The sequence below is a fragment of the Hakea prostrata genome, chromosome 3, assembly GCF_041222555.1.
Source record: "Hakea prostrata isolate BN-2017 chromosome 3, UWA_Hpros_2, whole genome shotgun sequence".
Taxonomy (NCBI): Eukaryota; Viridiplantae; Streptophyta; class Magnoliopsida; order Proteales; family Proteaceae; genus Hakea; species Hakea prostrata.
Genome location: NC_142602.1, coordinates 53,391,656 through 53,419,248, shown reverse-complemented (window position 1 = coordinate 53,419,248; position 27,593 = coordinate 53,391,656). Strand labels below are relative to the sequence as shown.

Below are 27,593 nucleotides of genomic sequence, written 5' to 3'. Positions count from 1 at the left end.
ATTCTCTATCAAAACAAACAATGAGACCAGAATATTTCTACTGAATGGTTGAAAATCCATATTCAATTCATCTTCATATCAAACATTTGTCAATCCAATCCGCTTGCATCCCTAATTGTGGCAAATTTCCCTTCCACATCAGACACAAATATTCAAATCCAACATATCAAACAAACTAGCCTTTTTTCTAACCTCAACCTTCTTAGACTCCTAAGTTTCCTTCCCACCGAGAAAGAAATATATAAATACAGTATCCTTCCACCCACAGTGATGGAGAATTTCTTGCTTATGTGTTTGCCTGTTTGGAAATCATGGAATGGCTACAAGGAAAGTATAATATCAACTTCATATGATAGAGTGTAAAGTAATAATGATACTAGATGTGCAAGTTAATCCTACCCATCCTATAAATGTGCTTGTCAGCCTCTTATGCAGAGGCAGTAAGAGAGACTGAGAATGTCTTGGATTCGAACCTCCATCCCTTCCATACCTTCCCCCACCCCCCTCCAATCCCCTCCTAGGCCGATAGGCCCCCAGTCCTAACCGGCCTGATGATGACCGGAAAAAAGAATCCTACCCACTGCAGATGGAGAAAACTTTTTCCCAAATATAACTGAACAGCAATGTACATATGACTAACCTAGTAACTTTGAGCTATTTGGAGCATGCAAATTGAACCCAAACACCAGGATTGACCAAGAAGGCAAGGTTAAGGGAAAAAAGTTTCAAAAAGGGATAAGAAAATGATGGCAAAATTAGAAGAAAAGGAATATAGAACAAAAATGGCTATAAAATAAAGTGAGGTGCAACACCTTCTGTTAGAATCCTTCTATACATCCCAACCATCTTTCCGACCACCAAAATCCCATTTCCGATTAGCCAGACTCCCATACATCTCTGAGAACTTGAGAACACAGTTGCTTCTTATTTGGTAGTGCATCTGTGTGTTCCGGCTGATTGCCGCCCCAGAGAACTTTGATGTGTCAACTGCCCATGCTGGCTTCACATACTCCACTGTCCTTGATGAGCTTGCATTTGCATACAAGAAATTCATAAGCACATCTTCACAGTTGAAATACTTATCTACCACCTCTCTCCCTGGTTTTGCTTCTTCACTCCAGTACCTCTCAAATGCTACTTTGCTATCAATAAATGCAGCTCCTGTCAATATCATGTTATAACCCCTGCGAGTACGGGCATACTTCTCGTCCCTGTACTTTAATGGACTCCCATTGATAAGACGTGGGTAGAACCCAACTATCCTATCAGGATTCTCCCGCCACGCCCTGAACCCTCGTTCAATGTCATCACATGTCATCATAATGTCATCATCAAGCTCAAGAACAGCACGTGTTTTTATCAATGGATCAACCCTGAATCGATTGTTCAGTGAGTTCTGCTGCTCTCTTCTGATCCTGACTGGCACAACAGAGTCCAAGTCACTTAGCTCAGGAGGTTGCCCTTTATTCCACACCACGACAATCTCTCTTACTGCTGAACACCTTGAATAATGTTTCACGTACATTTTCAAATTCCAGAGACGAGCATCATAAGTCATTGTTACTAGTGTAAACTGTGAATAGGAACCCTTATATGGGTAAGAGTCTTCTGCACCATTGCCACCATATAGGTATTTAACCCCAATGCACATTAGTACCATCCCTATCACAGATATTAGCAAGAGGACACATTTTCCAGCACATGTATTTGGCTTTATCCGGCCTCTGACCAATGTAATTGTCCTGTTCACCCGAGTACAGAATCGCCTCAACTTGGACGAGAATAAATGTGAGCGCTCCCACTCCCAGGCAGAGAAGGAATCACTTCTCTTCACGGAACTATGTCGACACCAGCTGAGGGGCAAAATACACTTTACGGCACCCAACAACACCCCGACTAGTACGATGAGAATAACCACAGTTGCAAATGCAACATAACCGAGGATTAATCTATGAACAGAATCTCCAGAAGGAACCCGATCACCATCCATGACACCAACCCACTCTCCTGAGCTTAGTTGTTGCACATCTAAGTGATGGTAACGAGCACCATTCCAAGCATTTCGACCCTTCTTAGCCTCTTCTGTGCCTAGTGGAACTTCAACTTCCTTGTATTCATCCTTAGTAAGAATCTCCACTTGGAATACACGCACTCGCCGCCCATATGTTTCACCACAATCTTGACCAATGCGGTACAGATTTCCATCATATATAAATGGCCTGCCACCATTCCGAGCACCAAAGCTCTTGTTTGTGTTGTAAATAGGGTTCTGCTTGTGGGGTTTCCAAGGACCTAGAGGTGAGCTACCATACCAAATTTCCAATTGCCCATTCTTCTTGGCACCAAAACCACTGTGATCTGATCCAAAAAGCCAGTAATGTCCATTATAGTTTACAACAATAGCATCTACCAGAGGTCTCTTCATGATAACCTTGTCCAGCGTCCAATGCAGAGGAAAGTTAATTGCTCGATAGAGACGGAGTTCCCCTTTCTGACTGCTCTCAGGCATCATGTATATCTGTCAATACAAAATCTAAGTGCTAAGGTTCTCGAGAGTTGGAAGAAAGACAGAGGGAGGGGGGGAAAAAGGAGAGGGAAAGAGAGAGAGTTTGACTGTAGAAGAGCCAGGCAACTAAGACAAATAATCTTACTTGATCATGATAGCCGAAAACATACGGATAAGAGAGATGCCAATCCTCATCCAAAGCAATGCCCAATTGCTGCCATGATGCACCTTTATCAATACTTTTTGCAACCCCAATGTCTCCTTGCAAGGTGACAGAGTTCTTGGTCTCATAAAACAGATAAAGATTGTCCCCCTGGTCACATTGGCAGATAAGTTACAGAACTGTTACGAAATGTACAGAAAAAACACAAGAACTTATATAAATACATTAAGCTGATCCTTTCATAAGATTACAGACTTCACATCTGTAAAGATACAAGACTGGAAGGTTGATGATAAGGAAGAATAAAAGCAATAGTTTATGAGTTTTTCATCTAATTTGTTAATGTAGAAAAGGAAAAAAGGCTTACTGAGAGTGAAATTCAGTATTTCTTTTTCCTTATTTTCTTTCTATTAAGAAAACCTTCTATCCATAAATAGATCTTTTTGACTGATAAGCCAAGAAAAAAACACGGAGTAATACCCTTGCCAATTTGTTTCAAACTTAGTCCCATTCTGGACTCTTTTCCCATCATTCCATTTTTTTTTAAGTCAGGGTGGACAGCAAGGAATTTGAGCAAAATATGATTTGCTGTAGTTTCAGTCTGAGAGCTAACATGTTCCTGATGAACGAAAATTGCTTAGGAATGGAATAGTTACTGAGCCTATGTGGGAAAAACAGAATGTATGGAAAAGGGTAGAGGAAAAACATGGAAGATACAACACACGAGAAAGCTTTCTCTATATGTGAATTCCATTTCTGTTGATTTGACCAATAACATTTCTGTGGTATTTCCAGCCACTCACTTACATCAGCTAAAATTTTAACAGACATTTCTTCAAAATTCTATGGCAACTATGGTCTCATTAACATTCATTTTGTCAGTTTTAAAGGTAAAAACCATGGGAAATGCATGCATACACACTCAAGCACACGTTATTCATGTCAATTCTAAATCTCTCAACGAAAAAATTGAACAAAACATGGGGGGTTAAAAAAGAAAGAGAAGGGCATGGGAGAAGATACAAGAAATTCAGTAATTAAAACGAAATCACAGTTTAAATGTCTTTAAAAACCATTGAGGCAAGAATAAAAAATCAAGCCAAAGATTTCGTAAACAACCTATACAACAAATTCCAATGAGCAGCTTCTCAAAGTAAAGGGTCCATCAATAAATTTGATGAGGCTAGACAACTATATGTACCATGAAGGGCTTGAACAGATGAGTTTCTACCATGCACTATGGGGCTTGATTTGTTTAAGATAAAAAAGGGTGTTCCAAGTGCACAAGGTTCCTGCTGTTGTATGGGCTGCGAAGGATCATCGCATATGTAGCCTTATCCCTGGTTTTGCTGAAAAGCTGTTCTAGGCTTGAATTTTACATTTAAAGATCATTGACGGTCAAACAGGAATAGCAGAAAACAATAAGGACATTTGAAAATTACTAATCAATTAACCCCTTCAAACACAAAACCAAGCATATTATCTACTTAGCCTTTTTATTTTTATTTTTTAAATTTTAATTGGTACATGATTAATCCTTCACCCAAAACCCCCTGAAGCAAACCCCCACAACATAAGGAACCTGCATCCGGTCTCCACTATCAACAACTGGAGATCTTCTCACAAAGCCAAGGGCGATACTCTAGATCATCTACATACCAAGCAAAGGAAAAATAACCATTTTTAAACACATCATCAGTCTGCTTGGGTTCAGTACAGAACACCTCAGACGCACAATAACCAACAGTAGGATAAAACTTGCAGTTCTGTGAAAATTCCAGAGCTTGTAAGAGAGAGGCAAAGCCCTAATAAGAAGAAGATTCAAGGGGCTCTAGGGCAAATAAAAAAAGGAATACAAAGGGGTCGTAGGTTTTTTTTTTTTTTTGGGTGGATGGGGAGGGGGATGAAACAATAAATTCATTAACCAAATGGGAATAGGGGGAAGGGAAAGAAAACAAAGCGAGCCAAAGGAAAGAAAGAAAGGCACGAAGCCTTACATGAAACTACTACAACAAACCTAGTCCCAATGAAATGGGGTGGACCACATGGATTCTTGCCTTCCAATTGGCTTTGTTTAAGGCCATACTAGATATAAGGCCTAAGCTATGCATATCCTTTCTCACCACTTCTCTTAAGGTCATAGGTCTGCCCCTAGCTCTTCTAATTCTTTCAACATGGATTAAATCACTTCTTCGTATAGAGGCATTTACAAGCCTCCGTTGAACGTCACTGTGCCACCTCAAATGACTTTCTCAAAACTTATCACTTATCAAAGCTACTCCTAGGCCAGCTCCAATATGATCATTCCTTATCTTAGAAGCCTCACAAGAAACTAGAACCACAATAATAGGCAAATGGACCAAAACCCAAGGCCAGTTGAGGTGAACAAGGTTGAGCCCCCCCCCCCTCTTCTCCCTATAATTGGTACCAAAAACCAAACCCAAAAGGCCCAATCCAAAGTTGGCTAAATGCCCTAGGATCATTTTTCCAGCCCTTTTGGGGCTTAAGAAGGGTATGGTTGGAATCCCCTCGATCCAAGGGTCATGGATCTATCTTTATTTATTTATTTATTATTATTTGGGTTAGTGTTTTGTGAACTATGACAAAGTCCCATACCATGTAAGACTTTAAGTTAGAGTCTGATAAGACCCCAAATACAGAAAATTAATAATGGACTTTTATTAAATATTGAACTAGAACAGAACACACTACCAGCAGTAGGACCTACACTACCTAAGAGCAATAGCCCTCTCCCTTACTTCCCTGATAACTCCAAAAGCCTGCTTAACCTACTCTCCCTTCTCTTACTAATAGTAAATACTTACCTATAATATCCCTCAATAGAATCACCCCAAATCCATTTCTGGGATCATAGTATTAGGCTACATTGAGGAGAGAGAGAGAGAATTAGGGTTGATTAGGGGTTATAAATAGGAGGTAAGATGTTAGGAGGAGTTAAGGATTATTTATGTGAGTGTTTGGGCAGCCGTAGGCTGAGGGGCAATAGTGTGTTGTGGGGGTGACTGGCACCATTGTTAAGCTACTATATTCGGGTACTTAACAAATTGAGGCAGTCTATATTTCTCAACTGTTTGCTTCCATTCTTGGCTGTTGTGCAGCAGATCTTGGATCTCTCTTGCCCGCCTTGCGAGTATAGACTCGTGAGATAAGAGGTCTATTAATACTCCCCTCCAATAGTTTCACCTTGTCCTCAAGGTGAAAATCTGGAAAGTGGTACTGCATCTCATCAAAATCTTCCCACGTACTCTCTCAAGGGGGAAGCCCTTTCCACTAAATCAAAACTTCCAACACCCCTTGAACAGAGAAGCGAATGTGGACTAAGTTTTCTGGTGTGAGTTGCAACTCGCCGTTCTCTCGCAAACATGAGGAAAGGGGTTGTGAAGCAATGTGTTGTACAACTGCTGGTTTCAACTGCGAAACATGAAACACAAGGTGGATTCGAGACTCATCCGGTAATCGTAAACGATAGGCAGCTGGTCCCACTTGCTCCATGATTTGGTATGGCCCGTAAAAACAATGACTAAGTTTTTCATTTGGTCGCTTGGCAAGTTTCTAAAAATGATAAAATGATAAGCTTAAGGAAAACCTAATCCCCAACTTGATAATGCACCTCCCAGTGATGGGGATCTGCTGAAGCTCGCATCCAATCTTGGGCCACCCAGATGTTAGATTTGAGAACACCTAGTACACAATTTCGCTCACGAAGGAACACATCAACATCATCGACCTTGGACCGGCCATCCTCCCATCGCAAAAGAGAAGGTGGATCATGGCCATACACAATCTGGAATGGAGTCATTTTAGTGGCCGAATGAAATGTCATGTTGTACCAATACTCCGCCCACGGTAGCCAATTAATCCAATCCTTCGGTTGGCGAGCGCAGAAACAGCGTAAGTAAACTTCAAGGTTGCGATTTACCACCTCTGTTTGGCCATCCATTTGAGAATGGTAGGCACTACCATACTTCAGGTGGGTGCCCGCTAATTTTAATAGCTCCATCCAAAAGTTACAAAGAAAAACACGATCTTGATCAAAAACAATGGATCGCGAAAATCCATGCAACCGGATAACTTCCTTACTGAATGAGACAACCACATCCTTCGCGGAGTAAGGGTGCGAAAGAGCAAGGAAATGAGCGTATTTTGAGAGACAATCAACTACTACCAGCAGTTTATCCCTGCCTCTAGTCTTGGGTAACCCTCCAATAAAATCCATACTAATATCCTCCCAAATGCATTCCGGAATTGGCAGCGGTTGAAGGAGACCAGCGGGCTTCATAGCTAGATATTTACTGCGCTAACAAGCATCACAACTAGCCACAAATTCGCAACAGCCTTCATTCCTACCCAGTACACCACAGCCGCCAATCGCTTATAGGTCCTGAAAAACCCTGAATGCCCACCAAATGGGTAGAATGATACTCCGACAGTAATTTGGGAATTAATGGGGATCCTTCGGGGATGACTAACCTGTTTTTATATAGTAATGTTCCTTGTTTACGCTGATAGCTGGGGTAGTCTTGGGATCCCTTCATCAAGGCTTGAATAATCTTCTGGTGATGGTCTGAGGCATGTTTGAGGCATGTACTTCAGCGTCTAAACCCTCACTTTCCTATCAGATTGCTGCTGTCAGAGAAAAACTGCATATCTCCCTCTGACTGTCGTGAGAGAGTGTCGGCGCCTTTGTTCTCGCTACTTGGACAATACAGAATCTCAAAATCAAACCCCAACAGCCTCATGACCCACTTCTGTTGATCGATAGCCACAATACGCTGATCCAACAAATATTTCAGACTTTTTTATTAGTTCGTACTTTGAAATGTCTCCCCATCAAGTAGTGACGCCATTTCTGGATAGCAAGCACTATTGCCATTAGTTCTTTTTCATATACGGATTTGGTTTGTGCTCGAGGTGACAACACCTGGCTCCAGCAAGCAATTGGATGGCCTTCTTGCATCAAAACTACACCTAACCCAAATCTTGAAGCATCAATCTCCACCCAAAACTCCTTTGCGAAATCGGGCATAACTAACACAGGGACGGTCGTCATGGCTGTCTTCAGGGCGTTAAACGCCATTGTTGCTTCGTCACTCCAGTGAAATGCATCTTTCTTCAATAAGTTAGTGAGCGGAGCATCAATCTTGCCATAATCTTTGACAAATCTGCTGTAATACCCGGTTAACCCTAAAAACCCTCTTAGGGCTTTAAGATTCTGTGGCTGAAGCCACTCCTCCATATACTTGAATTTCCCATAGATCCGCTGCTACTCCGTCTTTAGAGATGATGTGCCCTAAATACTCCAGTGTAGCAACCCCAAACATGCATTTTTTTTCAGTTTACGACGAGGTTGTGCTGCGTTAGTAGTGTAAAGGTGGTTCGTAAATGACCCACATGTTCCTCCATGGTCCTACTATACACCAAAAAATCGTCAAAGAACACCAAAATAAATCTTTGCAAATGCTCACGAAATACCTCGTTCATAGGTGATTGGAACGTGGCCGAAGCATTTGAGAGCCCAAATGGCATCCCAAGGAATTCGTAATGCCCGTTATGGGTACAAAAAGCCGTCTTTTCCTCATCATCTTCCTCCATTATGATCTGGTGGTAGCCTGCTTTCAAATCAAGTTCGATGAACATTGTGGCCCCTCCTAACTCATCCACAGTTCATCAATTACGGGAATAGAGAACTTGTCAGGAACCTAAGTTTATTTAAGGCATGATAATCCACGCAAAATCTCCATCCTCCATCCTTCTTCCGAACCAGAAATACCGGACTGGAGTAAGGACTCACACTAGGCCATATCAATCCTGCAGTTAACATTTCATGTACTAACCTTTCGACCTCGTTCTTTTAAGAGTGTGGGTAACAATAGGGCCGAATATTAGACAGTGTACTTCCCTCGGCTAGCCGTATCCTATGGTCCTGTTTCCTCCTTGGCGGCAACCCCGTTGGTTCCTCGAACAGTTGTGTGAATTCTTTTAATAAGTTCAATACAGCCACACTCTTTTGTCTTTCCTTATCTTTGCATTTCGGGCATTGAGGTTGTAGCCAGTATCCATCACCACCTGCCCAGACGAACTGTAACACCCTTTTCAATGTTGTTTCCAGTCTCAGTAAAGTCGGATCCCCACACAGTTTTACGGGTCGTCCATGCCACTCAAAACTCATGGTTCTCAAATGCCAATTACTTCTTACCTCACCTAGTGTCTACAACCATTCTACACCCAAGATTATGTCAATACTACCCAAATTGAAGGGGTAAAAATTTTGTACAAAGGTCTCACCGCCCAAGTGAATTGGAACCTGTCAACAAACTCCAGTCCCTTTGTTAATCATGCCATCCCCCAAGGCTACCTGAAAATTTGTTTTTTGTACCTCCTATCCCAAAGGCTCCACCAACTCATGAGCAACGAAATTGTGCGTTGCGCCACAATCAATCAGAACAATGACGTCGTAGCCGTGGATCTGCCTTGTCACTTTCAAAGTATGTGGGGATTCGATTTCTACCAGAGAAGTATGCGAAAGTTCCATCTCAAGCACAGGTTCTATTTCGACTGCTCCACTTTCACCGTTGTTCACTCCTACCGTCGCTACAATATCTGGTTCATCGTCATCTTGTAGTAGCAGTAACCTTAGTTGCTTTAGGGGACATCGATGGCCTTTGGTATACGGAGCGTCGCACCAAAAGCATACTCCTTGTCCATTTTTTCTTTAATTTCTTCCTGGGACAGCCACCGCGATCGTCCGAAGCTTCCTGTCGCCATAGGAGTTGCAGATCGAGTCTGAGAGGAAGAAGAAGAAGGTTCGAACTTCTGGGTTGGTCAAGCCGGAATGTTGAGTCCCTAGTTCATTCCGGTCCCTTGAGTCGTAGTGGTTCCTTGACCCATGCCGGTTCCTTTATAATTGGTGTTGGGTGGGCCCAAGTTAATATAACGTTGATTTGAGTTTTGGACTATTTGAGTGGGCTGGGCCCAATAAGATTTCTTAAGTTTTCCAGCCCAATTCTTTGCCTCTACTGCTTGGGCCAGATCCATTATTTGGCCCAAATTAGTGGGTCCAAATAATTGAACCTCATCTCTCACGTCCTCATTTAACCCAGCCAAGAACACACCTTTCAGCCATTCTTCGTCTACAGCTCCGGTAGCCGTCGTAAGAGACTCAAACCCGTCTCTGTAAGCTGCAAACGACCCAACCTGCTTGTGGGTGATCAATGCCTCTTGAGAAGTCTTCAGTTGCCCAGAACTAAAATGCTGGATCAACGCCTCTTTCAATCTCCTCCATGATAGTAACGGTTGGTGCAACTCGCAAAAACGAATCCACCACAACGCTGTTCCTTCAAAGCACAAGGTGGCGGTTTGAAGATTCGCTCCATTGCTCAATTTGTACAAGTCGAAATACCTTTCTGCTCTCGCAGTCATCTCCCAGAAAAATCGGCATTTCAAGTTGCCTAGGAAAGAATTCTTTCGATTTTTCTGTTTCACCCATTCTCTCACCGTGATAGGGTGTTCCTTCGATCTCAGTCATCTCTGCTGTTTGAGAATCGACTGATTTCCCTTTTAAGAACATAAACCTCAATTCTTCTCTGAATTCGTCATTGGCCTTTTCCCCTTTTTCTATCTGATGTGGTAAGGCCCCTACTTGACCTTGAATCTCTTTAACAATGACTTTTAATTCTTCTACCCTCTGTTCCATTCTGCTTTTTACCATTTCCCTGACATCGTTTGGCTCTAATACCAAATTGATAAGACCCCGAATATAGCAGATTAACAATGGTGGAATGACACACAAAAGTAGTAGTAATAATGGACTTTTTATTAAATACTGAACTAGAACAGAACACACTACCAGCAGTAGGTGAACCTACACTACCCGAGAGCAATAGCCCTCTCCCTTACTTTCCTGATAACTCCAAAAGCTTGCTTAACCTACTCTCCCTTCTCTTACTAATAGTAAATACTTACCTATAATATCCCTCAATAGAATCACTCCAAATCCATTTCTATAAGGCAGTCTGTATCTCAACAGAATCACCCCAAATTTATTCCTATAAGGCAGTCTATATTTCTCAACTGATTCCTTCCATTCTTGGCTGCTGTGCAGTAGATCTTGGATTTCTCTTGCCCTGCCTGCGAGTATAGACTCGTGAGATAAGAGGTCTATCAGAGTCCAACTTACAAGGACTCCTTAGAGTTAGTAATTTGATTCCTTCAACATGACTGCAAAAGTAAGAGTCCAATTAGGTAAGAGTCCTTTTGTTATTATTATTAGTTGATTCTCAGAGTTAGTTATCTGATTCCTTCAAGATGTCTTAAGAGTCCAATTAGGTAACAGTCTTTTTATTATTAAGTAGTTGAGTCATCTGTAAGGGAACCATTTTTGATAACGTTCCCAGTTCAAGTCCTAGTCAAATTGCTTAAGTTGTAAGGCTATAAAGCCCTCCCTCCCCCGTTATTAGGTACGTTGAATTGAATAAAAAATCTGATTTGAGGGATGGAGTTGTGGTCTTCTGGGGCGGGCAACGGCGGAATTTGAGAGTTTTCTGCAATTATTTTTCATCTTCTTCAAGCTTGTGGGAGTCCAAGAACTTTTGAAATTCCAGCAGCCTTAAAGTGTCATTCTTCCCCATCAAGTACAACCCCAGCCCCTTCGCTACCCTTAGCCACCTTCTCAAACCCTAAAACCATAATCCTAATGCCCTTATCACCCCTTTTATAATTTTCTGGATTTTTTCTGAAAATTTTGGATTTTTTTCAAACCAAAAATTCCAGGTCAGATCTATGGCAATCTAACCGTTAGATTTGTCCCGAACTTCAGGAACATCATTTCTCTAACCCTAGTGACCTTCCCTCCCAGTTTCAACCTAATCGGACCAACCAAAACCCTAGTCTAACCCTAACCCTCGTCCCATTGAAACTCTCATAACTCCCAAGACCCTCAACCAAACACTAAACCTATTTAGGATTAGCATCCCCACCCCTTCTCCAACACCCAATCTCAGTCCCAATCAAATCTAAGAATCCCAAACCTTTAGGACTCTTCAAACACAACCTAATCCATCTAGAACTGACCTAAACCTATTAGACTCAACCTGAAACTATAAAACAGCTAACAACAGCCCCTTCCCAAGCCCAATTAAAACTCTACAGCAGCATTCTTTAAGCCCTAATTTATATATTCAGCTCTAGAATTCCAAAACAGCAGCAGCCAAACCATGGTATCACCCCTCCCAAGCCCTAAACCCCCTTACACCTAAAACCTAAACCCATTCCCAGATCTGAAACTGAGTACAAGGAGTTAGCCTCATCCGCACAGTGTTTTGAGTAAAAACAGCTGCTGTCCACTGAGGTTTCAACCTAAACAGCAAAGGGTTTAAACCCTACTTTGCTGCTGGTTCTAATTGAGAGGATCCTGGAAGGCTAACCCAGACCTGGGTTACATCACCAGTAGGCCAAGCTAAACTAGCAGAGAGGGCAACAGGATGTTGACTTCACAACCTGTGGGTTCATCGCTTTGAGGCCTTTAAGAAGGAACAATCAGGGCCAACAGCGACAAGCTACAAGAACTGCAGGAGGCAGGCATCATAATCATTGCTAAGAACTATAGGAGAAGCAAAGACAGAGAATGACGGCCACCCTTAAAAGTCCAACTCCACACCTTCAATCAAAGCAGCGAAAGGGAAAGAGAATCAGATGAAGGGGGGGGGGGGGGAGGAAGAGAAGCAGCAGGAGAAGAGGGGGGAGAGAGTGAGAATGTGTGTGTGAGAGAGAGAGAGAAGGAGATGACAGACAACAATATTTGCTGAGAGGCTGTTTCTTACACCTTGACCTTAGGCTACAACTGTGGCCACCAGCCACTGTGCCAAGGCAAGAACTGCATGCAGTATTGGACACACTAACTGGGATTGGTTACAGAGATTCATTCCCTCCAATCAGTTCTATTCAGCATGTCGTACTTGAAACAAGGCCTAAACCATGCATTTCTTTTTTTCACCACTTCCACTGTGTTCGTTTTATGCCTTCCCTGAGTTCTTTTAGTACCATTTGTTTCTATTAGGTCACTCCTCTGAACTGGAGAATCACAACATCTCTGTTGAACATGGCCACACCACCTCAGACAACTTGATTGTAACTTATCTTAAGTCAGGACAACTTCCACACCCGCTCTAATATGACCATCTTTATTTTATCCATAATGATTTTACCACTCATCTATCTCAATATCTTTTTCTTTGCTAACCTTGGCTTATCTATGTGTTGCTTCTTGATCTCCTACCATTATGTGCCACACATCTTAGCTGGTTTTATGATTGTCCTATAAAATTGTCCTTTAAGTTCTAAAGGAATCTGACAATCACATAACACTCCAAATGCACCTCTCCACTTCATTCATTATCTCTTAGACATCATCTTCCTTAGAGTTTTTTTCATGGCGCCCACTTAAGTTGGGCTTAAATTCTTGACTGTCCCCTTAAGTGGGAAAGATTTCAAACTACCCACAATTCACTTTTTTTCAAAATTCCAAGTTATATTTCCCTTCACCTCATGGGCAAAATGGTCATTTAAATTTTAAAGTTAATAGAAAAGTCAACCATGAGTAACTTTGTATTTTTACAAAATCTCACTTAATTTTTTCAAATTCACAAAAAAACTCCCTGGTTCACTCACTTCACCCTTCCCCTTGCCGGTGATCACCGCGGCAACCACCACCCTCTCCCCTTGCTGGAAAAGAGCAACCGAGACGCACCACGTTCAGAGTTCAGTGTGTATTTGTATTGCTGCTGCTAACAGACACTCCCAGTAGTAACCTTAACCTCCGTTTGGGCCGTTTTAGAAGCTTTATACTAGAGTCTCTGCCACCGTTAGATCGTCATTGTCTCCTACTTGTCAGGCAAGACAAAAGCCGAAATCACTGGAATTCATTGTTCCTTCTAGGGAAACTTCATTCCCTGCACGTGATATCTTCCAAGTTTGCGGCCTATATAAGACCCCATTCCATCTGTTCTCGAACCTACAACCATCCCAAGCAAGATTTCCCATTCTTGTCAGAACTTTTTCCAAAATGCAACCTACCTTTTCCACTTCCTTTTTCTCTCCTTGACCAACAGAATTTCTCACAAGCTTTTGGTGTTTTTCTTACAGACAATCTTTCAATATTTCATGGATTCCAATACTGTTTGTTGAAGTATACGTAAATTTGTGATTTTACTGTTCACGTGAACAGTAAAAACAGCTTTTACTGTTCACGTTACTGTTCACGTGAACAGTATTATGCTTATATTATGGACTATTAGATCAGATATTCATGTGAATTGATCTTCTCTACCTATTACCTTACTCTTACACGTTCCAGAACTTGAATACCTTTGTTACCTCTCTTTTTTTTCTCCTATTCGTCCTAAGGTTGCAGATTTTTTTTTTTTGTGTTCTTTCTTCTTCAAGTTTTGGAAAACTGATTTGAGTGATATCTACCTCAATTTAATGTCTTCACTTACACGTGACTCAATCATGAGTACGGCTGAATCAAAAGGATCTCAAGAACATCATGTAAACGTTCAAATTACATCTATCAAGCTCAAAGGTAGTTCTAATTACTTGTTGTGGTCACAAGCGGTTCGGGTGTACATACTTGCAAAAGGTAAGCTTAAGTTCATTGAGGATGAACCTCCTGCTGAGACTGACAAATCTTATTTTAGTTGGATCCAAGATGATGCAATCATCAAAATTTGGATGTGGAATAGTATGGAACTTGATATTGCGGCGAATGTTATGTTCCATAAGACTGCAAAGGGAATATGGGATGATTTGCAAGAGACTTATTCCCAAGCTAAAAATATGACTCGGATTTTTAGTATTTATGAAAAGCTATTTCAATTTCAGCAAGCTGACAAGTCTCTGCAGGATTATTACAACTCCTTTAAAGGCATGATGGAGGAGTTGAATGTCTTTCAACCTCTCACCACTAATATAGAGAAGCTTAAGGCCCAACGGAATGAATTTTTTGTGTCTAAGTTTCTTGCAGGATTGAACCCTGAACTGAAATCTGTTAAAGGACATCTTCTTGCTGGTGAGCATGTCCCTAATCTTAGTGAAGCATATTCTAGACTTCAACGTATTGCCTTGCCTGAAGGGAGTTTTCCAAAAAACAGTTCTAAAGGAGAAAATTCAGCCTTAACTACCTCTTATGGAAGGGGACGTGATCGTGGTTTAGGGGGAGTTAGTAGGTCTTCTGGAGGTCGTGGTGTTCAACTGTCTGATAAGACATCTCGACTTTGTACTCATTGCGGTAAAACAGGGCACTTAGTGGAAGCTTGTTGGACCAAACATGGAAAACCAGAGTGGGCCAAGCACCTTGCCAATCATGTCGTTTCTGATGGTGGTACTGATACTGTAGCAAACAACGATAGTGGTTCTGGATCTTCTTCAGAGGACTTGTCTAAGACTTTAAGAGATGATGTAAGCCAAATCCTTCGCCGATTGCAAAATATTGAAACTAGCGCTTCCACATCCCCTAGTACTTCTGCTGCCACACTTTCTCATGCAGGTAACACAACACTTCTCACTTCTACTCCACCCCTTGGATCATCGATTCAGGGGCCTCTTACCATATGACTGGTAAGTCATCACTTTTTAGCTCTTTTTCTAAATCTACCACTAAAAATTCTGTTGTCATAGCTAATGGGACTTCCACACCTATTCTAGGCTCTGGAAGTGTTTCTCCTACACCTTCTCTTACTTTATCATCCGTACTTCATGTTGCTAACTTTCCTTTTAACTTATTATCTGTTAGTCAATTAACTAAAGCACTAAACTGCTTTGTGACTTTTACTCCCACTTATTGTGTTTTCCAGGACCTTCACACGAGGAAGACGATTGGTGGAGGGTGTGAAAGGAACGGACTCTACTATCCCCTATTGCGGCTCTTTCTGATGATTGTGTAGATGCTCTCCAGTGGCATTGTCGTTAGGCCATCTATCTTTACCTAGATTAAAAATTTTATTTCCTTCTTTTAAATCAGTGTCTAGATTAAATTGTGAAGTGTGTGAGTTAGGAAAGCATCATCGTGCCACCTATCCTCCACGCTCTATCTCTCGTAGTGAGTCCTTATTTTCTCTTGTTTATTATGATATTTGGGGCCCTTGTAGAATTAGTAATAGGCATGGTTTTCGATATTTTGTTACTTTTGTGGACGATTTCTCCCGTCTTACATGGTTGTATCTTTTAAAGGATCGGACAGAGTTCTTAACTACATTTAAAAGTTTTATTCATGAAATTCGGACTCAATTTTCTCTTCCTATTAAAATTTTTAATGCTTTAGAATATGTGCAACATGAAATACCTAACTTGTGTGATTCTCTTGGAATGATTCATCAAACCAGTTGTTCATTCACTCCCCAACAAAATGGAGTGGCTGAACACAAAAATCATCACCTCTTGGAGGTTGCACGCGCTATTTTGATTCAGATGAATGTTCCAAAAAGTTATTGGTGTAATGCAATTTTGACTGCTGGTCATTTAATTAACCGCATGTCTATGCCTTTGCTTTCTGAAAAATCTCCTTTTTCAATTGTTTTTCCCAATAGAGAACCGTTTTCAGTTCCACCCAAAAATTTTGGTTGTTTGTGCTTTGTTCACATACCACATCCTTTGGATAAACTTTCCCCCCGTTCTATTAAGTGTATTTTTCTTGGGTACTCACGCACTCAAAAAGGTTTTCGCTGTTATGATCCGATTCTTCGCAAACAATTTATAAGTGCGGATGTGACCTTTTTTGAAGACACTCCTTATTATCTAATTTAATCTGTGTTTATTGAAAACTGTGTTTTGGATGATACTCCTCCTATTCCCTCTTTAGTTCCTTCCACTAGCAATGTTCCTCTACAAGTTTATCAGCGAAGACATAAGTTGCCAGAACATATTGTGGATAGTAGAGTTCCTCCTACAAATATTAGCGGCTCTCCTTTAGTGGAGCCTAAAGCTGGCCCTACAGATGTTCCTTCTTCATCCTCTCCACCGGCGGATTCTTCTAGTGGAGATCCCACTCTGCCCTCAGATGACTTACCAATTGCTTTAAGGAAAGGTACTCGTACTTGCACTTTACACTCTAACATTGTTTATCCTGATTCCAATTTTGTTTCTACCTCTCATCTCCCTCCTAGCTTTCGTTGCCTCGCTTTGTCTATGTCTACCGTTCATATTCCAACCCATCATACCGAAGCTCTTAAAATTCCTGGCTGGAAAGCCGCTATGGATGTGGAAATGGATGCTTTACATTCTCGTCATACATGGTCTTTAGTCAACTTACCTGCTGGGAAAGATGTGGTCCGCTGTCGGTGGGTGTATACTATTAAGTACCATTTTGATGGTACGGTTGAAAGGCTTAAGGCCCGCTTGGTGGCTAAGGGCTATACACAAACATATGGTGTAGATTATTTTGAGACTTTTCTCTCCGTGGCAAGACTTAATTATGTCCGTGTCTTGATATCTTTGGCTGTGAATTATGATTGGACTCTTTTTCAGCTTGACATAAAAAATGCATTCTTATATGGTGATCTTCATAAAGAAGTTTACATGGAGCAACCTCCAGGGTATGTTGCTCAGGGGGAGGATAGTGTTCGTGTTTGCAGGCTTCATAAAGCGATTTATGGACTCAAACAATCTCCACGGGCTTGGTTTGAGAAATTTAGCAAGACTGTGGAGTCTTTTGGTTTTGTACAATGTTATTCTGATCACTCTATGTTTGTTAGACGGCAGGGTGATTGTGTTGTCATTATGGCAGTTTATGTTGATGATATTGTCCTTTCAGGCAATGATGTTGATGCAATCCATACAGTTAAGGCACACTTACAAAAATCTTTCCAAACCAAAGATTTAGGTGATCTACAATATTTCTTAGGGATTGAAGTGATTCACAATAAAAAAGGAGTAAATTTGTCACAAAGAAAGTATGTGTTAGATCTTTTGACTGAGACTGGCATGAGCGACATTCCCATGGATCCTCAGTTGAAGTTAGGACATGATGATGGTGACTTGTTAGATGATGTCCATCGTTACAGGAGTCTTATTGGGAAACTTATTTATCTTATTGTTACTCGTCCTATTATTTCTTATTCTGTTGGTGTGTTGAGTCAGTTTATGCAGTCTCCTAGGAAGGCTCATTGGGATGCAGCGATGAGAGTGCTTCGGTACCTCAAGAGTGCACCCGGAAAAGGGCTCATCTATCGACCAAATCAGAGTATGGACTTGGTTGCCTTTTCTGATGCAGAGTGGGCTGGATCCGTTATTGATTGCCGGTCAACCACAGGTTATTGTACTTTCTTGGTGGAAATCTTGTGACTTGGAAGAGTAAGAAACAATCCACCATTGCTCGATCTAGTGCTGAAGCTGAGTATAGGGCTATGGCCCACACCGCTGGTGAATTGATGTGGCTTCGTTCATTGTTAGAGGAAATAGGATTTCCAGTTTCTACCCCTATGAAAATGTTTTGTGATAATCAGGCAGCCACTTACATTGCTAGTAATCCAATGTTCCATGAGAGAACGAAGCATATAGAGGTAGATTGTCACTTTGTGCGTGATGCAGTGAAGAAGAAGCTTATAGCAACTCCTTTTGTGAGCTCTACTGACCAACTAGCTGATTTGTTCACCAAAGCTCTATTCAGACCAAGTTTTCGGTCTATCTGTTGCAAGCTGGGCATGGGAGATTTGTATGCTCCAGCTTGAGGGGGAGTGTTGAAGTATACATAAATTTGTGATTTTACTGTTCACATGAACAGTAAAAACAGCTTTTACTGTTCACGTGAACAGTATTATGCTATTGTTTTGATTATATTTTCTATTTCTAATGTGGGAATCTTGCTACATAAGTTTTGGGAGTTTTTAGAAAGCATAGTTTCTATTTTCAGAACTTTCTATTTTAGGAGTCAGGAAGTTACTAAAGCTGTAATATTTTGTTTCCTTCTTCTAGAGGACAATTACTTGTCTCTCAAGTTGTATTAGATTCATTAGAAGCTATAAATAAAAGTGCTCTGTGATTCTAGACTCTTTAGCTAAGAATCACAGGTCTTTTCTACTGGTTCTTCATCTCTCTTCTCTTCTTCTTCTTCTCTCTTTTCTCTGTTCAAGTTCAACTGTTATTTTGATTGTTTAAAGCTTATTTTCTAACACTGTTAAAACCATCACCATGAGCACTGCTTTGAATAAACCTAGCATGTCACCAAGCAGAGCCTATGTTACATTTTGGCAGGAAATGGTGACTACATAAAAGGAGTGGTGGGTTTGGCCAATGACTTAGGAAGGTGAAGAGCTTGATGTTAGTCTTATTTGCTCTTTTCCAGCAAGGTGAGGGGGTGGTGTTTGCCGACAGTGATCTCTGGCAAGGGGAGGGGTGATTAACCGAGTGAACCAAGAAAAAGTTTTCTTGTAAATTTGAAAAAAATTAAGTGAGGTTCTGTAAAATACAAACTTATATTTCCCTTCACCCCATGGGTAAAATGGTCATTTCAATTTCAAAGTCAATAGATAAGTTAACCATGGGTAACATGGAATTATGAAAAAAGTGAATTGTGGGCAGTTTGGAATTTTTCCCACTAAAGTGGGCAATCAAGAATTTAGGCCCAACTTAAGCGGGCGCCATGAAAAAAACTCTCTTCCTTATCACCTTCATCAGCTTTGGAGGGGCTCCTATCGGACTAGATTAGTAATGGTGGTTCCCTACCATACACCACCTGAAATGGAGTCATCTTGGTATTGGAATGGTAGGTGGTGTTATACCAATACTCTACCCAATGAAGACAATTCGTCTAGTCCCTTGGCTGTCAAGCTCAAAAACACCGCAAATATATTTCCGATCAGTGATTCATCACTTCTGTTTGTCCATTAGTCTGTGGGTGATATGCGCTGCTAAATTTTAAATGAGTGCCAGATAACCGAAATAGCTCCATCCAAAAGTTGCTCATGAAGACTCGATCCTTATCCAAGAAAATGGACTTGGGAAACCCATGCAGCCGGATGATCTCCTTGGTGAAAAGTTCTGATACATCCTTTTCTGTATATGGATGAGTCAGAGAGGAAATGCCCATAATTGGAAAGACGACCACCACCACCAACACCGTGTCTCCCCTTTTGGTTCTTGGTAAATCCCCAATGAAATCCATACTGATATTTCCCAAATACGGTCCGGATTGTAGGAGACCAGCTAGTTTCATGGACTGATGTTTGCTGCACTGGCACATCTCACAACTGGCCACAAAATCTCGAATTGCAGCTTCATCCTTCCTAATACACCACTCCTATGAGTCGTTTGTAAGTCTGAAGGAACCCTGAGTGACCACCAAAAGGGGTCAAGTAAAACTCAGGTAACAACTTTGGAATCAACTGTGAGTTCTCTGGTATAACGAGCCTGTCTTTGTAAAATAGAGTCCCATGTCAGAGCTGATAATTTGGGAATTCTTGAGAGCCCTTAAGTAGAGCCTGGACCACCTTCTTCTAACAGTCTGAAGCCTGCATCTCTTCATCCAGCCCCTCACTTCCTTGCCACACTGCTGCTGATACGAAGGACAGCTGTACCTCACCACCTGACTGCCTGGACAGCAAATCAGCCACCTTGTTCTTGCTTCCGGGTCAGTAAATGACCTCAAAGTTATAACCAAAAAGTTTCGTAACCCACTTTTGCTGATCCTCAGCCACAATAGGTTGGTCCAATAGAAACTTTAAACTTCTTTGATCGGTCCTCACCTTGAAGTGTCTCCCAAGCAAATAATGACGCCACTTCCAAACAGCTAACACGATTGCCAATTCCTTCTCATACACTGACTTGGCTTGGGCTCGAGGAGACAACACTTGACTCCAATATGCAACGGGGTACCCCTCTTGCATGAGAACAGCCCCCAAGCCAAATCCTGATTCATCTCCTTCCCGATTCGGAATTTGACTTTCAAAGCCTCCTTGAAGCTTGCTCAGTCAAAAACTAGCCATTTCTTCTGGAAAAGCCACTCCAGGGCTTCGCCTTCCGCATGTTGGAGAGCCACTCCCAACGTTTGCTCCTCCTCGATTGGGTTTTCCCAGCAAACCAGCAGAACCTCTACTACCTATCCCTGCACTTCTTCTAACTCTAGCTTAACAATGACTGACACCTTTACCGCACAGTCAGTGCTTAACACACAAATATTCAGCAAAACAGAGTAACAATATGAACAGAACCAGAGCAACTTCACTAACCTTCAGTTGAAATAGAATAACAGCAACACTCGGAACAGCCCCAAAACTGAAGTTTGCTTTGTTGATTCATCAACTCTCTTCTTCTACAATCTACCCCAAGAGCAGCAGCTCTCACCTGCAAATAACCCCTACGATCTTAAACCTACCTTGCTCTCCTCACACTCTCAATGTAGCAGGCCTCCTCCCCCCCCCCCCCCCCAAATCCCTTCTTGCCACCTGGACTACTTTCCCAGCTTCATATCAGATCCGTACTTTACTACATGGATGTGGCTGCCCCCCCCCCCCATTTGCTTGTGCCACCTATCCACTACCTCTCATGATCCCCCCCCCCCCACCCTTTGCTGGAGTAGCTGAACCCTGTGGCCCCTTTGACTCTTTCGGGTGTACACCTGAGACACTAGGGGTCCATCAAACCTGTAGTAGAATGTCTATCACCATAAGCACTTGCCCAATTAGCATCGAAGTATTCTGCATTGTCAATATTCTGCTGAGCGTGATGTATGAGTACTTCCCTTGGAGCTTCTTTTAGGTACCGCAAACTTGACAGACCCCGAATGAATTTCTTGGGTTAGTGCACAAGCATGCTGCCAACAACAAAGGAAATGTCTGGTCTAGTGATGATAGGAGAAGTACGTTTTCCAACAAGCCATCTATACTGATGTGGGTCTTTAAAATCCTCATTGTCACTAGGACAAAGCTTCTGATATTGATTCAATTCCAAAGAAGTGTTGGCTGGTTTGGCGGCAAGAAATCATGTATCAGAGAAAAAATCAAGAGCATTTTTCCTTTGGGATAAATCAATTCCTTTTTTACTGCAAAGAACTTAAAATACCAAGAAAGTATTAAAGTGTACCTAAATCTTTCATCTGAAAATGTTGATGTAGAGAACTTTTTTACTTCATTAACCCAAGTAGCATCATTGTGATACACAATAATGTCATCCACATATATGAGCTGGATACATTTGCCTTTATTGCTATTCATGGAGGGGATTCTAGTAGAGACTCTGGTCAGTTTCACACTTTCATGGTCGTGGTACTGGCTTTATTGGTGGGGTTCCAGCGGACAACTACTTGATAAATCAGCACGTTAGTGCACTTACTGTGGAAAAATCTAATCATACCATTGACACATGTTGGGGTAAACATCAAACCTGAATGGGCCCATGAGTTAGTTGGAACTACTACCACAGATATCGCCAATAACAAAACCAATTTAATATTTTCCTATGAAGCTTCTTCCCATGGGCTTTTTTCTTGTGATGACTGCAAACATCTCCTTAAGTGTCTTCAGTAACTTGAAATCAACACAACCTCCACCTCCGCTGCAACCTTACCACCCATGGATCACTCTGCCTTGTTTTCTTCCACTTCTATCCCTTGAACTATTAACTCTGGTGCCTCATTTCATGTGATTGTAAGTCTGACCTGTTGTCTTCTCTTAATAAAATTAATCATTGTTCCCCAGCTTTACTTGCCGCCAGACCCATCTACACAGGTGACAGGTCATGGGACAGTATCTCCCACTCCTTCCATGAACCCATCCTATGTTCTTTTCATTCCTAAATTGCCCTTGAATCTCTTATCTGTTAGTCAGCTTAACAAATCTCTTGACTGCTCTATCACTTTCTTTCCTTCATACTATGTGTTTCAGGGTCTACAGACTAGGAAGATGATCGGTGGAGGGCTTCTTCAGTCAAGTTTATATTACTTGGACTTTATCAGAATGTCGACTGTTGCTGTGGCAGTATCCACAAAAGTATCCTCTCTTCAGTGGCATTTTCATCTTGGACACTCCTCTCTTTCAAAACTAAATGTTGGTACCTAACTGTCAGTCCCTTAAGAGCCTGGAATGTGAAACTTGTGGACTTGGGAAACACGGTAGTTCTTCATCCCCAGCCAGGAGTGGTCCTCGTATTTCATCCTTACTTGATTTAGTTCAGTATGACATTTGGGGTCTATGTCATGTCCAGCAATTTCTTACTTTTTTAGTTTTGTTGATGACTACTACCGGTTGACTTCAGTTCACTTATTGAAGGATCGGTCTCTATTTGTTAATATTTTTAAAGGCTTTTATAATGAAACACAAACTCAGATTTTTACTTTTATTAAAGTTTTTCAGTATGATGATGCTCTTTTTTTTTTTTTTTTTTTTTTTTTTTGGATGAATAGAAGTAAGATTAAAGAGTTTGAAAGGGGAAAGAATATACCCGGGGGGGGGGGAGGAGAGAGGGGAACAAATATCTCACAAGAGGGGGCTAGAAGAAAAGCACCAGACCTTAGTTAACAACAATGAGCCTATTCCTTAGGGTGGGGAACCTATTGAAGCCTAGCAAAAACATCAAAGCAGATGCGTTCCATATCAACTCCAAGGATCTAGATTTGGATGTCCATCTCCTAAGGTTACGCTCCCACCACAAATGATGGGGGTGGCACTAGAGACCATTTTATTAACCCGGTCACAAATAGAATTGCCAAGGAAGGTTCTCAAAATCCAAGACCAATCTCGAGCGAAGCCCAAGGAGCGCCTTAAATGGGGCCAAATGGAAGTGAGGGAGTGGACAAAAGGACAAGTTAAAAGCAAGTGGTCGAGGTCCTCAAAACCAATCCAATAAAGCATAAAATTAGGGTTAGCAGGGATGTGGTAGCTAATGAGGAAACAATATATGGAAAGGCCAAGGTTAAGGGCTCTCCAGAGGGTCAGGTAGTGGCGGGGAATGTGACCTTTGAACCAAACCAGAGGGGCCCGAGGGACAAGGGAGGGGGTGCGGCCAAGGTTCCAAGCTGATGAGGTAGTAAAAGATTTAAAGGGGGAGGGGGTCCAAATGGTAAGGGGGAGGCAAGGCCAAATTTGGGTTGAGACTTGGGTGAGGCATGGGAGACCAAGAGTCGTCAGTGATAAAAGTGGAGAGGGGGCAGATATGGGAATCCGGGCCTCATAAACAAAGTGGGGTCACGGAGGATGAAGAGAATGCCCATCGGATGCCAATGGTCAAGCCAGAAGGAGTATACCCCATTAAACCAGATGGAGTCATGCTTGCATGCATCTTCCAAATGAGTTTCAGAAGACAAGCAATGTTGACATCTTGGATTCAGCAAATACCTAGGCCCCCCTCAGATTTAGAGGAACAAATATCAGACCAACAGATAAGGTGGAGGAAGGAAAAAATTTCGGTCAAAACCAGGATTTTGACCCAAGAAAAGGCTGAAAATTTTAGGTTTTGACTGAAATTTCGGTCAAAACATATGATTTTTTTTTTTGAAATTTCAACCCTAGATTTCGGGCCTTATATGACGTCCATTTCATCTGATTTCTTGCCTCCTACCTATTTAAAGCATAATAAACACAATGGAACTATAATTTTGCCCCCAAAAAAATCATTGAAAATCTATCATTCAAGTACACTAATAAATGACTCGTTCCGATAAGTACAAACTGTATTGCATACAAGCATAGAATCATCAACATACATGAATTGTTTGATAAAATGGTTACATATACAACAAGCCAACAAAATAAAAATGACCAACTAGATCAAGTCATGGTGTCTCACATATATTAAGTTGAAGCCCATATATCATATATACATAAAATAAAAATTCATAATTTAGAAAATAATTATTAAAATCAAAAAAATGAAAAAATGGTAGCAAATAATAAAAAAATAAATTTAACAAAACACAATCATAGATCATAGTCTTAGGCTAAACATATATTAATTTAAGGCAATACAAGATCATTTAAGGCATGAACAAAATAAAAATAAAAAAGGGGAAGTTTGGAACTGTTGGGTATGGCTTATGCTTCACATTCTATTGCTGCCGAAGTTTCCTTTGTAGCTGTTGTGGCTTATATAGGCCGCAAACTTAGAAGACATCACATGCAAGGAATGAAGTTTCCCTAGAAGGAACAATGAGTTCCAGTGATTTCGGCTTTTGTCATGCCTGACAAGTAAGAGATGATGATCTAATGGTGGTAGAGACTCTCGTATAAAGCTTCTGAAACGGCACAAACGGAGGTTAAGGTTACTACTGCGAGTGCCTGTTAGCAGCAGCAATACAAATACACACTGAACTCTGAACGTGGTGCGTCTCGTTTGCTCTTTTCCAACAAGGGGAGAGGGTGGTGGTTGCCACAGTGATCACCGGCAAGGGGAAGGGTGAAGTGAGTGAACCAGGGAGTTTTTTTGTGAATTTGAAAAAATTAAGTGAGATTTTGTAAAAATACAAAATTTCCCTTCACCCTGTGGGGAAAACAATCATTTAAATTTTAAAGTTAATAGAAAAGTCAACCATGAGTAACTTGAAATTTTGAAAAAAGTGAATTGTGGGTAGTTTTGGAATCTTTCCCACTTAAGTGGACAATCAAGAGTTTAAGCCCAACTTAAGTGGGCGCCATGAAAAAAACTCTAAGGAAGATGATGTCTAAGAGATAATTAAACTAGAATGAATGAAGTGGAGAGGTGCATTTGGAGTGTTATGTGATCGTCAGATTCCTTTAAAATTTAAATGACAATTTTATAGGACAATCATAAAACCAGCTAAGATGTGTGGCACATAATGATAGGAGATCAAGAAGCAACACATAGATAAGCCAAGGTTAGCAAAGAAGAAGATATTAAGATAGATGAGTTGTAAAATCATTATGGATAAAATAAAGATGGTCATATTAAAGCGAGTGTGGAAGTTGTCCTGATTTAAGATAAGTTACAATCAAGTTGTATGAGGTGGTGTGGCCATGTTCAACAGAGATGTTGTGATTCTCCAATTCAGAGGAGTGACCTAATAGAAACAAAAGGTACTAAAAGAACTCAGGGAAGGCATAAAATGAACACAGTGGAAGTGGTGAAAAAAAGAAATGCATGGTTTAGGCCTTGTTTCAAGTACAACATGTGGAATAGAACTGATTGGAGGGAATGAATCTCTGTAACCAATCCCAGCTAGTGTGTCCAAGACTGCATGCAGTTCTTGCCTTGGCACAGTGGCTGGTGGCCACAGTTGTAGCCTAAGGTCAAGGTATAAGAAACAGCCTCTCAGCAAATATTGTTGGGGTAAGGCAGCGTACAAAAATTACCCCCCCCCCCCTTCTTTCCCTTGGGATTCTGCTTTTGAGAAGCCTTCAGCACTGAGTTCACCCTTTTAATACGTTGTTGACCCAATTTAGTTGGGACATATCTGTGTAGCTGTTGAAGAAAGCTACTCTGTTAAGCTTTTCATGGATTTGAGGGATAACAGTGACCAATATTTATACCAGATAGTTATTCCAGTATTCTGTCAACCCTATATACATAGAAATTCTCTTTGTTTTCCTTTTGGATAAGTCCAGAAGCATCACCACAAGAACTATGTTTGACCTTCCAGAACCAAAACCAAACATTTTTACTTATCCAAAATTCGGATCAAAATATATTTGGACCACGAATTGCATATGGAACTTCTAGACACTATTTCTTCTCATCTGTTTGGCATTCCATATGGAGAGATTGGTTACGACAGTCACTCTGGACATAAAACCAGACAACAAATAAATAAACCTTACAAGGGGTGAAATTGTGAAAATTTTGCTACTCATCAGGAAGTGCATTCTTCCAAGCCCCGGTTAGAAAAACAGGGGGGGGGGGAAATAAAAATAAAAACAAACCCAAAAAAATTAGAAAAAGAATCACATAAACCTTAACTTCCTGAATGACTTGAAAAAGAGAAAACATTGGCAACCCAAGACTTCATTTGTAAAAGTAGTTGCAGTAAACAACAGAAGCTTAATGAGTTCAAACACTACAGGGTACCATTAGCATACATGAAAAAAAGGTAAAACCCCAAGAAGTGGGGTGGAATTAACAATAAAACCAGAACATTCACAAGTTAAATATTACCTGGACATAGAGAAAAGGATCAGCCACAAAATTGCTAGGAAAACCAGCATCAGACAAGGAAGCGCATGTGACAACAGGATTTGCAACAGGCCAAGCCGCATTCTCATCTTTAAACACATTCTTCTGTTCCCAATTACCGATTCAACAAATCAACCCGCCACCCAAATGAGTACGAACAAACCCAGATGAAAACAATAACAAAAACCCAATGAAAAAAATATATATCAGGAAAGAGAAAAATAGAGAGGACTCACGGACTCAATGGGTTTCAAAGATAAAGGTGAGTTTCCATAGAAAATGCCGATCGACCATGATCCTTCACTATCTTCGTTACAACCAAGCGAATTGAGAGCAGGGCGTTCAAAAGGGGAGAAAGTAAGCCACCCGAAGAAGGTGGCGACGAATCCGAACAGAAAAAAAGAGAAAACAAAGAAAGCAAACGTGTTGGAAAGGAAAGAGTGATCCCATCTCCACCTACACCAACACTTGAGACTCATATCGCAGCAACTACTACTGGTGGTGCTGCTGCTGCTGATACTGCTACAACCGCTTACAGGGCTTGAACCCATAGCAAAAACCTCAGAACCAACCAACCCAACTATAATAAACTTAACCAAATCAATCACAAATGATCAACAACGTCGACAAAACATACATTTTCCCAGAAAACCATTAACAAAAACACTACAATATCAGCATTTTAGATCAAAACGTCTCCGAGTGTTCGATTTTTTTCTATTATCTCCAACAACAAGAACAAAGCGGTCACTACCCTGCCGCTTCAAAAGTTATAAATGAATAATATTTTTTTTTTTC

At 41.1% G+C, this 27,593-nt stretch overlaps 1 protein-coding gene across 2 annotated transcripts; it reads right to left on the bottom strand.

Annotated features, from left to right (window-relative positions):
* Nucleotides 1-665: 665 nt before the first annotated feature.
* LOC149022475 (glucosamine inositolphosphorylceramide transferase 1-like) lies at nt 666-27,593 on the bottom strand. 2 transcript variants are annotated; one of them, XM_089150555.1, is made up of 4 exons: nt 27,032-27,593; nt 26,778-26,897; nt 2,652-2,819; nt 666-2,518 (listed from the first exon to the last, which is right to left on the bottom strand). In XM_089150555.1, the coding sequence occupies exons 1-4, from the start codon at nt 27,344-27,346 to the stop codon at nt 830-832; spliced, it is 2,292 nt and encodes a 763-aa protein (XP_089006681.1). In that variant the 5' UTR covers nt 27,347-27,593; the 3' UTR covers nt 666-829. The 2 variants fall into 2 exon arrangements, with proteins under 2 accessions (XP_089006681.1, XP_089006680.1); XM_089150554.1 differs by having other exon boundaries at nt 26,778-26,900; nt 27,032-27,592.